Genomic DNA, 18,356 nt, shown 5'->3' with positions numbered 1-18,356 from the left:
AACCCTACCCATTTTTGAATGAAACAATATATATATTTTAAGATCAAGCAGTGGTCCCACAAACCACTGCTTACTCTTAAAAAATTAACGGAAAATCTTTCATTTTTCTATTTAAACAGATCCCGTTTTCATTTAGGGTAAACAAGCTGTGTTTAAAAAAAAAAGGAATGCTTTCTTTAAAAGCAATCACAGGCATGGTGGTCTGCTAACCCCAGCAGGCCACCATCCCTGTGATTTCTTGCGATTCCCAATGGGTTGCAAATTGAGACCCCATTATTATTCATAAGGTAGGTCTATTTGCGACCCACTAGGATTCACAGAAAGTGTAAAACACAGTTTTGTACATTTGTGTTGGCAAGTACCAAATAGCAAATCACAAACATTCACAATTTAGTAATTACAAACACTAAGCTTCGTACATCTGGCCCTAGGAGGCAAATCATTTGTCATATGTTGTGCGTGCCATCCATGGACTATATTATTTTCAATAATGGAGCAACATTGTAGACTAACAAATCAAAAATAAAAGCCTTTTGTACAGCGCACAAGTTGAGCTCACATATTTGAAGCTGCAAAAAAGAAAGATATGTGTCTCAAATGTACATTGTTATTGATGAGGTCACAAGAAAGGAATGATGCTCAGACGCTTCACCATTACCTCCTCTACCCATTTTCTCGTACCAGTACCTACTCTATGAGATGTCTAACCTCTACCCAAACACCATCAATCAATCAGAATTTTGTTAATTGCAGCACTGTCACCCCTAGGGGTGTCTGGGCACTGTGGGTGCCATGCCTCTGTTGAATAGCCAGGTCTTGAGTTCCTTTCTGAAGTCTGCCATGGAGGGTGCTGTTCAGAGATGAAGGGGCAGGTCCTTCCGGGTCTTGGCGGTGAAATAGAAGAAGGAGTGGTCCTCAATACGGCTGCTATGGATGCGTGGGTGTGGGCACAGGCCTGTGAGGAGGAGCAAAGATGTCTTGCGGGTATATGGAAGTTTAGTCGATAGCTGATGTAGGACAGTCCTTGATCGTGGAAAGCTTTGTAGGCGTGGGTGAGGATCTTGAACTTGCATCTCTTCTGGATAGTGAGCCAGTGGAGGTTTCTGTTGTGGGGGGATGTGGGTCAATTTGTGGCGGTCCAGGATGAGTGTGGCTGCGGCATTCTCTATGGTCTGGAGTTTTCTGAGGAGCCGGGTAGAGGTGCCGGCATAGACAGCATTGCCATAGTCTAGGCGGCTGGGGATGATGGCTTAATTGATGACCTTTCTGGTGTTGACTGGAATCCATCTGAAGATTCTGTGGAGAGTGCAAAGGGTGTGGAAGCAGGAGGAGGCGACCGCGTTGACTTGCCATTTCATGGGCAGTTCACTGTCGTAGATGATGCCTAGGGTGCATGCATGGTTGGGTGATGTGGGTGTTGGTCCGAGTTCTGCTGGCCACCAGCTGTGGTCACAGACAGAGGTGATCTTCCCGAAGATCAGTACATTTGTCTTTTCAAAGTTGAGCTTGAGACAGCTGTCTCTCATTCAGTTGACTATGTTGGTCATAGCATCACAGAAGTAGGTTTTGGAGTTGAAGGGGTCTTCGGTGAGCAAGAGAGTAAGTTGAGTGTCATCTGCATAGGACATTATGCTAAGCCTATGGGATCTGATGATATTTGCAAGGGGGGGTCATGTAGGTATTGAAGAAGGTGGGGCTGAGGGAAGTTTCTTGGAGTACGCCGCATAACAAATCCTTGGGTTTGGAGGTGAAGTGTGTCAAATGCAGCAAAGAGGCTGATAAAGGATCAGAACCACACTCTCTCCACGGTTGAGGAGGTATCTCATGTTGTCTGTGGCAGCAATCAGCACCATCTCAATGCTGTGGTTGATGTGGAATCCTGACTGGGAGACGTCAAGTAGGTGGTTTTGTTTCAGGTTTTCAGTGAGCTGTTGGTTGATGGCTTTCTCAAGTACTTTGGCCGGGTAAGGGTGCAGGGAGATCGATCAATAATTTTTGCTGGGGTCGGTAGAGGGTTTCTTTAGGAGGGGTCTAACCTCTGTGTGTTTCCATCTGTCTGGGGAGGCAGCTGTAGTGATGGAGGTGTTGATGATGTTGGTGAGTTCCATGTTGATAGGGCTGGCTACGAGGTTGAAGATACGGTGGGGACAGAGGACAGTGGGTGCCCTGGAGTGGATGAAGGACTTGATGGTCATGGTGGTCTAGTTGGTGAGTGGAGACTGAGGGGCATATTTACAAGGCCCTATCGCCACGGGAACACCACTTTTTACGACGTTCCTGTGGCGATAGGGGCTTTGCCTTTTTTTACAAGGCAGCGTTAAGCCACTTACCGTGGCTTAACGCTGCCTTGTAAATAAGGCCCCCTTTCAAGCTATGCTTAGCGTGAAAGAGGAAGGCAATGGGTGTTGCAGTGGGCGTTTCACCGCAAACACCCACTGATTCTAACACTGCCCCCTATTTACAATAGGGGACAGGTGTAAATAGGAGGCAGTCTCAGAATTAAGACCAGGGGAAACCTGGTCTTACCATGGCTCAACGAGGAGAAATGTATAATTTCTCCTTGTTTTTGCTGTTTTCATATGTGCTGCATTGTGCAGCACACATGGAAACAGCAAACGGCCAATGATTGTTTATGTACAGGATGGTCCCCCTTCCTGCGCATAAGCAATGATTTTAAAGAAATGCGATTTTGCTACTTCTATGTGTGCAGCAAACATAGAAGTTACAAAATGGCAATTAAAGATTATTTACATGCAGAAATGGACACCTTCCTGCACATAAACAAGCTTCCCCTGAACGCAAGGGTGCCTGTGTCAGCGGTAGGCTGTTAAGTTTAGCGCCAGCGCAGGGGGAAATGCAGGGCTGCACCATATTCTTGTAAATATGGTGCAGCCCTGCGTTTCTGAAGTGGCATTAAGCCAGGAAGGCTAACACCTCACTTCACCACTTCCCTTGTAAATATGCCACCAAGTTGTGATCATTCGGCTGCTGTTCGCTGGTGGGTTGAGGCTGTTGAGCTTGAGAGAGGTTGGTTGGAGGTCGAAGTTGTTGTAGAGAATAACAATTAGAAACTTGGTATTCCTAATGTTCTGTTGGTACATGTGGTCCACAGTTCTGTGTTGCTTGCCCTTGACATGCTGTACATCTTCTTATCTCCTGCACTCTTTCGGCTGCTCGCAGTGGGAGGAAATTGCTGTGTCCCTGATGATGAGCCACTTTTCTCTCCTTCGAGGAATATCTGTGCGGCGTGTGAGAAAAGCTGTGCCTTTTAGAACCCACTTATGTTCTCTCTTACCTGGGCATACATTTGCATGTTCTGGTTTGGGGCAGTGGCACGCCAGTAAGAAAAGGGAAGTTTAGCAATTTACCATTCCTTTTTTGGCAGAATTAAAGTATATTTTGCTCAATCTGTCTAGTTGATTTGCATTAGTGCAAGGAATTCGGGGTATGAAACTGCTACAATAACTCTTTTCATTTTTCAAGAAATGTCTTATACATTAATCTCAAATATAGTATAATTACCTTATATGTAGAATATAATCATATATGATTTTTTAGGTCTTAGTTTTGTTTATATTTTATGGGCTTCAGCCCATTTGTCCATGGCATGCATGTTGTGATGTCTCTTCCGTGTTTAGCCCTTCTAGAGAGCAGGGACCAATTACTATAGTCCATACTAAGCTCCCATTTTAGCAAATATTTTTGGAACTACTTTTTACTTTCATTTGGAGCACCTTACACAAGCACTCACATTTTGTTTCACTCGCTCTGAGCTCTGTTGTTCTATTGCTTTGTTCTGTAAACAGGACTTTCAATCTTGTTCTTATCTCATCACAAATGCTGCTACTCCTCATGCCCTGTCCACAGATCAACCTCTGCCCCGTCATTTCTTTTCCCTTCATAGCTGCTCTGTGTTTTCACTGAGGCTGGTGCTCCCTCCGTAGCACTTACGAGAACGCCACACGGGTTGAAAAACTATTACTTTCTTGAAGTATATGATATAAAATAGACAATTCAGAAGACAATATTAATTTTTAAATAATTAAATAAAATCGCTGTCCAAAGTGAGTCGATCATGTCCAGTCTGCAGTGAATGTTGAACTTTGCTGTGTCTCTGCCATCGCCTGTGACTATATGGTTCAGGCTCCCTCCAAGACCATGGGCAGCACTTGTGCTACCAAATCCCAAACTGTGTGGGTTTATTGGCCCAAAAAGGCATGCAGTGTTCACCTACTACAGTGCTAGGCTGCCGGAAGAGAACATTCTTTTGACAATAGAGTCCACACTCTTGGATTCCCTATCTGGTGGAGTAGTAGGAAATGTGCCAGGATTGATTTTTGAAGTGGAGGCTTGGACTACCAAGTTCTCCAGAGTGGGGTGCTGGGTGAGAATAGTGGGATCTCCAGGAGCAAGGTGATGGTGGTGGCAACTGTCCTTTGCACAGGAGCGGCTGTGCAAGGCTTAGACCAGGTTCCAAGCAGGATGTTTGTAAGGGCTTCATTGAGTGGGAGGAGAAGGTGAGAGGAGGCGACTCCCAGCTGAAGCACCTCTGGCAAGTTAGTCTTGTATGCCACTGAGGGCAGTGTAAGGTCCAAGACCTCAGTCGCCCTTTGCACCACCATTGCAAAAGAGGCTATTTCCTCCATAGCCATGATGGGAGGAGAGACTAGGTAAGTGTCTGGTGAGGTGTCCAAATTACTGGCCTCTGCCAGTTCCTAGTGGCCCAACTGGCGCCAAAAGCGAACATGCTGGCGCAAATCCAGTGGGGACTCTCTCCCAACAAGTGGGGTCCAAAGGCGCTCCATAGAGGTCAGGCGACCCAAATATGAGGTGCATAGACTCACAGATGTCTTTGAGTTGGGCAGGGTCACTCTGGTTCCGGGAAACTCTGGAAGGTGCTGAGAAGACTCAGACATAGGCTTCACTGTGGTAGCGTGTGGGAACGGGGCCTCGATTTGTGTAGTCATTCCTGCTACTCGTCCAAAGACTTGGACTGGAGTGGCAAAGTCAAAGAGTGCTTTGAATTCTTGGGCTTCTTCTTTTTGTGGGACTTCCCCAACAAAGACTTTGACTGCAATGAAGTACATTGAGAACAGCTTCACAAGCGGTCCAGGGATATTGAACGTGACTGGAATCTTGATCCTCACAAGGTCATCTGACGCCAGGCGGTGAGGAGCTTCAAGGGGCACTTCCGCAGCACCTTTGGGTTGATGGCGAGGCAGTCCTTGCAGGCTTTGAGTCATGGTCATGCTCCAGGCACCACAGACAAAATCGGTGTGGGTCTGACACAGACATCTGCCTGTCACAGGCACCACAGGGTTTTAAACCTTCTGCTTTCTTTTAGGGGACATCCCTAGCACACCAAGAGGCAAAGTCTGAAAATAAACTTTGACATAGCGTCAAAAAAGGTCAGTCAAAAGATGACTGGAGGTAGCACTCTCAGAATCTGCACTGTCTGGTGTGAAAAGAAAAGAACAGATGTCAGCGCGCTGGGGTGGTGCCTATAAAAGCTGATGCGGAGCAGAATAACGCCATCTACCGGCTCGGTACTGCTCGAAAGGTTTCTGGATCCAGCATGGGTATAATTCTACCATAAGGAACCTGCGACTAGAATTCTCTATCATATACTTATGTTACTGGGGCCATAAGATTTAATTTGCCACTTGTAATGAGTTCAATCAATGGGTAGAAAAATGACTGCATCTGTGCAAGTATGAGTGACTTGAATGGATGGATGGAGACATTCATTTACCCAACGATTGCCTCACTCTTGCATTGACCCTTACATCCAAATAGAACACACATTTTCTCTCTGTCTTTCTTTGTCCCTCTCTCTCTCACACACCAATCAATAATGAAGAGGCACTTTCAGTTCTACGCCTGAGCTATGCCAATGCTTGCTTTAAAATGAAAGGGTGGCAACACTTGAAGTCCCAGAAAAAAATCAATTTGGACGCTAGATGGCAGGTGACCCCTGGTGGACTCCTTGAGAAAGTAATGCTACATTTACTAGTTAAGTTGTTTTTTAACAACATTCAGTGTGCTGTAGAATTTGGAATGATTCTATACTATGAGGATCACTCAATCAAGCTCAACTCTTTCAGTGATGAAATATACGGAAATCAAACCCATTAGACTCAGGATTTCAGGATCTCCACCAAAACTAGTACAGGTGGAAAAAAACTTCAGAGTCAAATTTGACTCAAACCACTCCTTTCACCTCACATTAACAAAATGTTATCTACTTGCAAATGTCTGATAAGAATAATTCAAAAAATCTTGCCCATGATCCCAGGATCACAATGGTCTGAGAATTATTCCTATCACGTCTAGACTACAGTACTTCTTTTCTAGTAGGTCTCCAAAATACGCTCCCCTGAGACTAAAAGTAGGACAAAATGAATCAGCCAGATTAGTTTGGGGTTTAAGACTAAGACCTCTATCTCAAGCCTTTGGCAGAAATTGCACTGACTCACAATTCGAAATAGAGATCTGAACAAGGCCTTATGCCTCTTACATAAAACATTACATATTCATAGAAAGAACGACTATATGTCCTCAAGGTTCACAAGTTACATACCTTCTAGGATGTTGAGATCAACCTCTCCACATTAGCTCCTGATTCACAAATTGGTAACAGTAAGAACCAGAGGCCAGAGGTTTTGAGTTCCAAAGGCGTGGAACAAGGTGATTTTAAAAAAGGCAAAGGACAGCCGGGTATATGGCAACTGCACTACCTAGGCTAGTCACTAAAGGTAATCTCAAGTTGTTTCACCCATCTCAAATGGCCAGCTGTCACATGACCACAAATAATTTCAAGAAAAAGACTGTTGGGAGGCAATACACAAAATCATCAAATTGCAGTACACATAGAGCAAAGTTCTTTTCGCAGGCATAGTATGTTTTGTAGAAAGTCTTTATTTTCCAAAAGGTCCTTTGTATACAATGAAATCATACAATGTAGTAAACATTTAGATTCCTTTTAAACAGCAGTTTCTAAATGTTTAATACGTTGTATGATTTCACAGCCCTGAAGAAGCTCTTGTGAAGGGTTAAACGTGTTGGCTGTTTTCTACATGTTTACAAAGGACCTTTTGGAAAATAAAGACTTTCTACCAAACATACTACACCTGCGAAAAGAACTTTGCTTTATGTGTACTGCAATTTGATGATTTTGTGTATTGCCTCTCATCAGTCTTTTTCGTGGAACAAGGTGGCGATATATTCAAGATCACAACCGGACCTCTTCCATTACAAAAGACAATTAAAACGTATCTGTTCAGTTTTCAACTATAAGATCTTAAGCTCTTCAACTATTACCACGGCCCTTTTAAATTTCCCTCCTTTCTTGCCCCTGGTCCTCCACAATCTTGTGTGCAAGCAAAGGGCTGTCTCTCGAGCAGTCATATATGTGCTATACAAACTTAAGACACAAATACTAACAGAGTCCAACACCGATCAGTGCTTGTGTTACATTCTAGTACTCTTCATTTAGTATATGAAGAACCTTTGATGGGTCACTTGAATACTCCTGGACTGAGAAGAGTAGCTCAGTACTAAACAAATGCATTATCTCTCTTTGTGTAACTTTGTTGTGGTTTGCAGGAAACAATCCATCTATTGAATAAAGTGAACACCAGAGGACTATGATCAGGACAAAAGTGTGCTAGATTGCGACAAAGGGTCTCAAAAATTACTATGGCAGGAGGAGCACCTAAACTGCAAAACTGAAGTTTTCCTGGGTCTGTGAAAGTACTAAATGCGCATGCTCTCTTTAGGGAGTCTTATATAAAATGGGAACAAGTCGTTAATATAAACCAGGAAACGTGGGATGAAACAGTGTTTCGAAAGAAGAAACATCAGTATTGGGAGCTCATCTCTGTATGTGAGGAGAAGATGTACCTTATTGCCAGGTTAGACCCTCACCTGCCATGGCACCAGTTCATCCGGCACTGGGAAGCGTTGCACATTGGAGTTGGGGTACATCAGCTGGCGAGAATTCACGTGGTATTCACATTTGGAGGACAGAAGTTTGTCCCCAGGGGTCGGCTCCTCAGCTTCAATGCTCCTTTGATGCACTGCAGGAAAGAAAGGATATGAATTGGTTGCAAAACACAGCAGGCACTGGTAGCTGCAGGGCTGTAAAGAGTGGAAGGCGCAACAAGGGGGCACAGACTCCTGATACACCGAGGCAGACTGGAGAGCCATACCATACCAGCCTTTCATCTAACCTATCTCACTATTGCTGCATGGCCCCCTGTTATAGGAACCCACAGCCAGTCAGAGGTTTTCAGCAAACAATGCTTTAAACACAAGGGATTGTTGAGACGGTTCTTACTATCTTAAAAGTCAAATTACTAGTCCTAGAGTGCACAGTGATGTTGTGTAAAAGCCAGGACTATCCGAGGGGGTCACATAAGACATGGACCCCATGGAAGCTACAGAGAATATCAGGATTACTTACTGGTAATCTTCACGACTCCAATTCCATATTCCTCACCCCTGTACTTTCTTATCCTCACAAAGACACTATCTCCCATCCTTCTCTTCTTTTAACAGTCCAATCCACGACCTGCATTAACTCTTTAAAGGGAATTATAATGATGTAACCCAAATCTCAACTGCTGCTCCCTCTAAAATCAAGGAGGGAGTATGGTATCGTAAGAAATGGGACAAAGAATGTGGCACTGGAGTAAAGAAGATTACTGGTAAGTAATCCAGACATTAACCTCCTCATCTGCTTTTCTCATCCCATTCCTTACTAATATTGACATGCCAAAGCATAACAGTCCTTTAAAAATGAACCATGCACACAACGGAATAATGCAGCAAATTAAGTTTAATTGAAAAAAACACGAACGTGTCTCAACCTTCAGACCATTCATGATACATTATTCAAGAGCAAAACTTTTATAGCAAATTGTGGTTCAGATCCTTGGCCTAAATTCTATCTTGTATTAATTAAAGTAGAAGGGCTTGCCAAGTAGCTACAGCACGAATTTCTGTGATGTTGACTCCATTCCAATCCATACAAGATGCAGCCATTCCCCTTGAAGAACGAGCTTGTACCGAGACCGGAGGGTCACATCCTGAGTTAGATTAAGGAGCAGCAATCACTTCCTTATCCCAACAATTTAAAGAGGACAGTGAACATTTCCCACCTCTATTAGCCTGACCAAAATAAACTAATGTTTTGTGAATTAGTTGATCTGGCCAGGTACCCTTCTTGTTCTGCCCTGAGCTAGAACAGAGCACTGACAGAACTCTTTTTGATGTTCTGTGAATAGCAAATTACCCTTCAGTCCAAAGTTTGGTCCCAAACTTTGAACAAAATGATCATCAACAATTCTCAGATTGGGTTGGTCACACATCAATGGACTCAGTTCACTCAAACTTCTGGCAGCAAATAAAACCACCAAAAATAACACCTCCAGTGATAGAAACTTGAGAGAAGTCTCTTCTAACAGCTCCAAAGGAGCTTTCTTTAATGCATCCAGAACCATCTAACATACCAGTCTTTTCCTCCTGTCTTACTGGTCCTCCCCAATCCTTCCTGCAAGACTGATATGTTCATCTGGAATCCTGCCCACAGGATCAGGACTGGAGCAGAGCATCTAAGAACCGTTTTAACCCACAACAAAATTAACACACTTTCATCAGAACTGAACCTCACTTTCCTTCTCGTGGCGATTTCATGGGCCACCCCAAAAAAACGCTTTCCAGAAACACCTGTTTCTTTAGTGATAGCGCACTTTCAATCAAATCAGTAGTTTTATAGCGCGCTACACACCCGTAAGGGTTTCATGGTGCTGGGGGGGGGGGGGGGGGGGGAGCAGCTCCGGGTCAGTCGAAGAGCCAGGTCTTGAGGTCCTTCCTGAACGTGTGGAGGTTTGGGGAGCGTCTGATGTTGACCAGGAGCTCGTTCCAGGTTTTGGCTGCGATGTAGGAGAAGACTCTCCTGCCGGTACTGGTTCTGCGGGGGACCTCTGCCAGGGCGAGGTCAGCGGAGCGGAGGTTCCTCTTGGGTATATGGGAGTATACTCGGTCGTTGAGGTATTTATGTCTGATGTTGTTGAGGGATTTGTAGGTGTGGGTGAGGAGTTTGAAGGTGACCCTCTTCTTGACAGGGAGCCAGTGGAGGCTTCATAACTTTGAGTTAAACTTAACAGAAAATATTAAAGCAATTTTCTTTCCAGATCAAAAGAGGCCACAACTGAAACTTATAGTTTTGCATTCGATGAATTGCAAATCTTCAAGTGTCATACTATACCACATGGTTACAACATGATGGCCGTAGAGACCTAATTCGCCCAGATTGCCATATTGCCACAGAAGTCTGGGTGAACCACTTCTCAAAACATTATGGGGAGGCAAACTTAGGAGATGGAATATCAGAGACTTTCCCAGCCTGTACTATAGATTTTGCAGGAGAGGAGGTCAAATCATTCACCCTAAAAGAAACTTTAGATGCAATCCAGGCCCAGAAATCTGTCAAAGCCCCAGGCTTGGATAGAATACCCACAGGTTTATTTCAGAGTAAATTTCAGATCTGGGGACCTTATATAAATTGCCTGTCTAATGCATTGATGGCTGCAGCACCAATCCCGAGTTCCTGGAAAGGGCCAGAAATAATTCCCATTCATAAAAAGGGTAACAAATCTACATCAGGAAAGTACAGACCCATAAGTCTGATTGACAATATCACAGAAGTCTATAGCATGCAGATGTTATATAGGCTATGGGACTGAATTTCCCAAGCTAAAGTATTATCCCACTTACAGGCGGGATTCAGATCCAACACTAGTCTATTGATCCCATTGTGACGTTCATGTCTATTTAGTGGAAGATAGTAGATATTGTAGAGGTCAATCTATTCTCTTAGACAAATTTATTACTTTTTGTTCAGAGCATGGCCTAAGTACATGGTCTTTGGTGCCCAGAGGAAAACATCCAAGAGTAAGGTATTCTTAGGGGGGGAGGTGTTAGATAGAGTACATGAGTTTGACTATTTGAGCACAAGATTGGAAGATTACCATAGATGGGTAGCACAGCTACACAAAAGAGTTATGACTCTAAAACAAAGAGCAGGGTCTCTCATAAGATTTGCCAATAGATCACCCACCTTTTCAATCTCCACCACCCCCCTGGAGATAAATAAAGATTCAAGCTTGTGTAGGAGCCATGTATGGGGCAGACTTATGGGGGCCATGTAACTTTGGTGACCTTAAAACAGCAGAAAATGCCTTTATAAAGACCCTCTGGAGTCTCCTCACTAGTGCGCCGATGCTGCCACTTAGACACGACCTAATCAATCAATTTCTGACATTGCAATGTTTAGACCTATCCAATATTGGTTAAGGCTCCTGACCAATAAGGATCTAGGACCCTATAGCGATTGTATTAGAGTCATATTAGATGATCACCATGTTGGGAAGATTCACTGGCTTGTCCATATTAATAATTGGCTATTCAATTGGGTCTCGAAGGGTTTTGGCTGCAGCCTTCTTCATTACCTCCAAGATGCTCGGAACAAGCTGAAAACATCCTTTTGGAATTTTGTCCTAGGAACAAAACTTTCTGTTGCATCTCCTTGTACCCTGGTATACTCCTTCGTGAGTATGAGCAATATTTGAATATGGGTAGTAACCCTGCTGCATATGCACTTTATGTGAAATTTAGATTGGGTATTTTACCGTTGACCACGTTCACTCATTCCTGGACGAAAAAGGGAGACATATCGAATCTCTGCCCGATCAGTTGTCTAGTACCTGAGAATATGGATGATGTGTTGGCGAACATGGTTAGAGAGCTATTTATGTGTGTAGCATAAGCAGTGCTGCAGGCTCACTAGTAGCAATTTGAGGGTGACCCTGCAGAAAAGGTCATTACAATAACCTTTATTTTTCCGGCCCGAACGGCTGAATCATCGGTGGGTATCTGTGGAGGGATAAGGAAAATCACCACAGTATTTTATTTTACTTCTTATAAATCTACACAGACCACTTGTCTCTTACTCAAACCATCCATAAAACTCCTGGTTATAGGGTAGAGGGAGGGAGGGTTAATGTTCTTATATTCACACTCTAGTTTTTTATCAAAGGAAATGAAATAAGAAAGAAAAACAGGTTTTGTATCGGTTTCTTGCTACTATCCTCTGAGATACACAATTACGCCTTCTTAAGGAAAGAGTTGTTGCCTCTATCACATGTATTTCTTATCTCAATCATCTAATCATCCCTCAGTCCAACGCTGTTTAGCATCTACATGGCACCGCTCACCCACGTCACCCGCCTGCACGACCTCAACATCATCTCTTACGCTGATGACACCCAGCTGATCCTCTCCCTCAACAAGGACACCCATACCGCCAAAACCAACCTCCATGAAGGAATGAAGGCCGTCGCCGAATGGATGAGGAACAGCCGACTGAAGCTGAACTCGGACAAGACCTCTGATCCACCCCTATGGCCTGGGACGACTCCTGGTGGCCTATCGCACTGGGAACAGCTCCAACACCCACCCACTAGGCACGCAACCTAGGGGTCATCCTGGACTCCACCCTCTCCATGACTAAGCAGGTCAACGCCGTCCCTTCCTCCTGCTTCAACACCCTCCACATGCTCCGCAAGATCTACAAGTGGATTCCCACCTAAACGAGAAGAACAGTCACTCAGGCCCTCATCAGCAGTAGGTTGACCCACGGAAACGGCCTTTACGCAGGAGCCTCGGCTAAACTCCTGAAACGGCTTCAACGCATCCAGAACGCCTCTGCACATCTGATCTGCGACATACCTCACCGCAGCCGCATCACACCCTACCTGAGAAACCTGCACTGGCTCCCCGTCAACAAGAGGATAACCTTCAAGCTCCTCACCCATGCACATAAGGCACTCCACAACACCGGACCAGCGTACCTCAACAGACGACTCAACTTCTACACCCCCACCCGCCAGCCCCGCTCCGCCGACCTCGACCTCGCCACAGTCCCCCGCATCCGCAGAGCGACCGACAGCGGCAGATCCTTCTTCCACCTCGCCACCAAGACCTGGAATACTCTCCCCAGCCACCTACGGCAGACCCAAGACCTGCTGACCTTCGGAAGACTTCTAAAGACCTGGCTTTTCGAGCAGTAGCAGCATTCCCCACCCCCCAGCGCCTTGAGACCCTCACGGGTAAGTAGTGCACTTTACAAATGCTATGATTGATTGATTGATTGACTGAAGCGTCATCACTCCTCGCCGGCTGGTTTGAAACTATCCTTGTGCAGTTGCTGATCTTAAGGCCCTGTGGGAATGTCTCCTCTCCCTTCCTTGTTTCATTTGATTGGCCTTTCTGCCAAATTTATCAACATCCATCAACATCGTTGTGTTGTCATTTGGTTATTGTTTTACATCTTCACAAAAGGGACTTTCTACTTGCATGAGACTGGTCGTTCGGGTTGGTGACCCCTATGACATAAAAACTATATGCAACCCCTGCTCATGTGGACCTGATTAATGAGATAGCCTACCTTGAAAGTGACTTCCGTCCAACAACCGTATCCGGAGGCATTGTTATTCCTACGTACTTCATACCACAGGGGCAAGTAATCATGTAACTCTGCTAGAGTCACAGTTGGTATGTTTCCTCTGTTGCCATCTCTTATATACCCCCCTCTTGGGGCACCCAGGCCTCTCCCTAAAAAAGGCCTGGTAGGGATATCTTTGCTGTCCAGCCAAATTGCAATAACCCTGCCAGGTCATATACAGTGGTGGATGTGGTGGAGGTAACAGGTAATAGAGATGTACTTGGTTTGTATTAATGCTTGCTTCCGCTCCAACTGTGGACCTCTGAGACAGATTGTCTCGCACAGATACTCTCTCATGATTGTGCCATGTAAGATGGGTTTTTTTAAAAACTCATTTTATTAGTTAAAGACAGTAATAGTTCAATCATGGTTACAGTTCCAGTCGGCATTAGGTCACATGCCATTTTTACATACATATTTTTCTTGGTCTTTACAAATATCTTAACACTTACATACATTTTGCCATCTCAGCGATCAGTTTATCTTGGTGGGATAAGGCAGGGAGGAGGGGGGCATACAAATACTTCCCCGACTTTCATTTCATTTGGTCCACATTTGAACTCATTTCTTTGGACACCGTCCGGAGATATATACAGTTTTTTCCACATACATACACCAGTCCATATCCTGTTTCCATGATTTTAAACCGGGGGCCTCTCTTGTCCCCCACATTCTGGCGATGTTACGCTTGGCTATCATGTGCCCCAGTGTTACCCACATCTATTCTTTATTATTCAGGTCAGTAGGTCCCCACACATTGAGTAAGCATCTCTTAGCTTCTGGTTGCAGGTCCTGCCCCAACACCTCTCCCATACATCAGAGCACTCCCATCCAGTATTTACAAATGTTACTACACTCTCACAGTATGTGCATAATGGTACCTTCCTCCCTACAGTTTCGTTTGCCAGGGCTTTTCTAGAGTAATATATTGTGTGCAGGATTTTCAATTGCACAAACGCGACATACCACTGAGATCAACATCGAAAAGGTCATATACCTCATTACATGTCCGTGCCAGAAACAATATGTTAGCATGACCACAAGAAAAGTTAAACAACGCATCATGGAACATAAGAGCACCATTCGATGCAGGAAGTCATCAACAAGACTGACCAACCATTATTTGGAGTGTAATCACTCTCCTGAACAAGTCTTGTGGACTGTACTTGAACAACCCTTCATTCCTCCGCACGTTTCAGATGTGTCCAAATTTCTTTTTAACAAAGAGCAACGCTGGGTGTTTAAGTTACGCAGTGACCATATTGGTCTCAATGATGCCATACCATGGACTACATTACAATAATTATTGAGCTCTTTGCTTGATTTAATTATTGTTGATGTTGAGAGACGCCTGATGATTCCAACTATGTATAGTTACACACTCTGACCTCACGTGTGCATCATTGATCAGTTCTTCTTGTTTGATGCATATATTAGGCAGTAATGTTTTGGGACATCACACATTTGTCTGTTACCACGCACCACTCTCTTTGTCACATGTTTACTGTCCTATTTTGAACATCAAGACTAGGACAGCTGATACGAGGCAGTGTGATATATCTTTAGGCGTTAGTGCTGATCCCACGGCGAGACTACAGAAAGAGTTTGGGAAACTAGTGTCCGAAGCGAAATTGGAAGGGTGAATTTCTAGCCATGAGGCTGACTATCTGGTTACCATGCACCCTGTGACTCCCTACTTCTACACATTGCCTAAGGTGCATAAAGAGCAACGCCCTCCGCCAGGAAGACCCATCATCTCGGGGATTGGTTCACTACTCGAACCTTTGTCCTCTTTTGTTGATATCTTTTTGAGACCACTGGTGAAAATGATGCCTACGTTCCTACAGGACACCAAAGATGTTCTGAACATCTTACCAGATATCGATTTCAATATTGAGACTGACTACCTTGTCAGTTTCGATGTAGAATCTCTTTATACCTGTATCCCCCAAGGGGACACACTAGAAGCGATCAGATCGCTATTGGAAACCATCACAGAGCCATTGAGTTCACCTGTTGCTTTTATCATGGGGTGTGCCAGGCTGGCTATGGTGGAAAACTTTTTTGATTGATTGATTGATTGATTGATGTACTTATAGAGCGCAGCTATCACCCTACAGGCATCTTGGCGCTTGCATTGGGAACCCGTCCTGGTTTTTCCCTGTAGGATAACCCGTACTGGGCATCCCCAAGGTGAAAGCCAGGCATCCCGCCGCGGGGGGGCGTTGTGGAGATTAAGCAGGCTTGTTGCCCAGAGCTGCATAGTGTGAACTCGTGCTTAGAGTGGGCACCGAAGCGAGAATTATCGAGTCCGTGGACGATTGGGCTCTGGACCCTGCCGCGTCGGGAATCGAACCCAGGTCCCGGGTCTGATCTCTGCTTCAGGGTATGCCTCCTCTAACCAGTGAGCTACACTTCTCTTCTTAACTTTTTTAAGTTTGAAGACCGGTTTTTCCTTCAGATTTCCGGTACTTTGATGGGCAGCGTTTTTGCCCCCAGCCTGGCCAATCTCTATGTTCACCTTTTTGAACAGAACCATGAACTCACGCCAACTAATCCTTTTCTGGGTTCCATTATAGTATGGAAATGATATATCGATGATATTTTCCTTAACTTTACTTTGGAATTCAGTAAATTGGGTTTGTCTTTTCTGGACCTCTGGATTTTTCCTTCTGATGGAGGCTTGGGCAGTGGACTATATACCAAACCAATGGCAAGGAACTCACTGCGGAAATATGATAGCTTTCATCCTAAGGGACTAAGGGCAGGCTTGCCCTTTGGTCAGTTCCTTCGTTTGAGGAGAAATTGCTCTACTAATGAAGCCTTCATTAAACATGCTAATGTTCTATCACAGAATCTTCAATCTAGAAACTATCCATCTAGATTAATTAAACAATCATACAAACGAGCGGCAAACAACAACCGGGAAGCTCTGTTAGAAGCTTCTGTTGCTAAAGTCCCGCATGGTAGATTGACTTTTGTCAACACCTTCAGTACTTCCTCCAATCAGTACTTCCTCCAATCAGATCCAGAAAATTGTCCGCAAACACTGGCGTATTCTCAATATTGGCAATGACAAACTAGCTTTACCATTATTTTCGTACAAAAGAGGTACCAATTTGCGGGATGCGTTAGTTCATACTAGACCCAGAAGCACACCACCACCGATTTCCAATACTCTATGGAATCTCCCTCCTGTACAGGGACATTATCCCTGTGGCAGCTGTGTTGTCTGTGCACAAACGCGACATACCACTGAGATCAACATCGGTCTTTCGAAACCATGGAAACAGTTTCGACATACTAACTGTAACAGTGAAAAGGTCATATACCTCATTACATGTCCGTGCCAGAAACAATATGTTAGCATGACCACAAGAAAAGTTAAACAACGCATCATGGAACATAAGAGCACCATTCGATGCAGGAAGTCATCAACAAGACTGACCAACCATTATTTGGAGTGTAATCACTCTCCTGAACAAGTCTTGTGGACTGTACTTGAACAACCCTTCATTCCTCCGCACGTTTCAGATGTGTCCAAATTTCTTTTTAACAAAGAGCAACGCTGGGTGTTTAAGTTACGCAGTGACCATATTGGTCTCAATGATGCCATACCATGGACTCTATTACAATAATTATTGAGCTCTTTGCTTGATTTAATTATTGTTGATGTTGAGAGACGCCTGATGATTCCAACTATGTATAGTTACACACTCTGACCTCACGTGTGCATCATTGATCAGTTCTTCTTGTTTGATGCATATATTAGGCAGTAATGTTTTGGGACATCACACATTTGTCTGTTACCACGCACCACTCTCTTTGTCACATGTTTACTGTCCTATATTGAACATCAAGACTAGGACAGCTGATACGAGGCAGTGTGATATATCTTTAGGCGTTAGTGCTGATCCCACGGCGAGACTACAGAAAGAGTTTGGGAAACTAGTGTCCGAAGCGAAATTGGAAGGGTGAATTTCTAGCCATGAGGCTGACTATCTGGTTACCATGCACCCTGTGACTCCCTACTTCTACACATTGCCTAAGGTGCATAAAGAGCAACGCCCTCCGCCAGAGTCACGAGTTAAACTGTCATATTGTAAGAGTCACGAGTTAAACTGTCATATTGTGTGGGGTGGGGATTTCAATGTGTATCTGTGCAACAATCATGGTAAAGGTATCTGTGGGCTCTTAGACGAGCATGACGTTCCCTTGGCCCACTTCACTCATAACGCAGTAGGTCACGCACTAAATACTTGTATTTTCACATTAGAACTCGAATTCGCTAATACCCTAGTGTGTCCCGCTGTAGAGTTCAAAACGACCTTTCATGGTAGAGGTGCTACCACAACCATCGATTTTATCTTATGCTCTCAATCTTTAAAACACCGATTGAAGCAATTTACAACTGGCACCGACCCTTCAAGTGACCACTACCCAAATAGCATAACCATAGCTCTAAATTCACCATCTCCAGCCTGCACAAAAACAAGCTTCTTGGCGCAGCACACTCTGGAGATGAATAAAACCAATGGTTATACTGTTAAGTGGACGACGATCAATCCCGCAGAGATCACCAGTAAGATCATTCAAAAAACCCTTCCTCTCATCTACCATTGTTTGGAGACGTCATCTTCCCCAAAGCTGATTCTTTCCAGCTTCACCAAAATATTAGAAGCCATCAGACAAGAGCTCACCCGTTCTCATAAGACTCGCATCAATGATAAGGACTCAAGAGGGTGGTTTGATTTCCGCTGCCGTAAAGCGCAGCGTGCATTGAAAAACG

At 44.4% G+C, this 18,356-nt stretch overlaps 1 protein-coding gene across 1 annotated transcript in view; it reads right to left on the bottom strand.

The window, feature by feature from the left end:
• Positions 1–18,356, bottom strand: part of LOC146808503 (transient receptor potential cation channel subfamily M member 2-like) — a 637,932-nt gene that overhangs the window by 63,978 nt on the left and 555,598 nt on the right. The window contains exon 16 of the mRNA XM_085623963.1: positions 7,927–8,078. Coding sequence (XP_085480089.1) covers positions 7,927–8,078 — 152 coding nt within the window. The remainder of the gene's footprint in view (positions 1–7,926; positions 8,079–18,356) is intronic.

Source organism: Triturus cristatus, chromosome 8 (assembly GCF_964204655.1).
Source record: "Triturus cristatus chromosome 8, aTriCri1.1, whole genome shotgun sequence".
In the NCBI taxonomy this organism is placed as follows: domain Eukaryota; kingdom Metazoa; phylum Chordata; class Amphibia; order Caudata; family Salamandridae; genus Triturus; species Triturus cristatus.
This window is presented reverse-complemented; position numbering and strand designations above follow the sequence as displayed.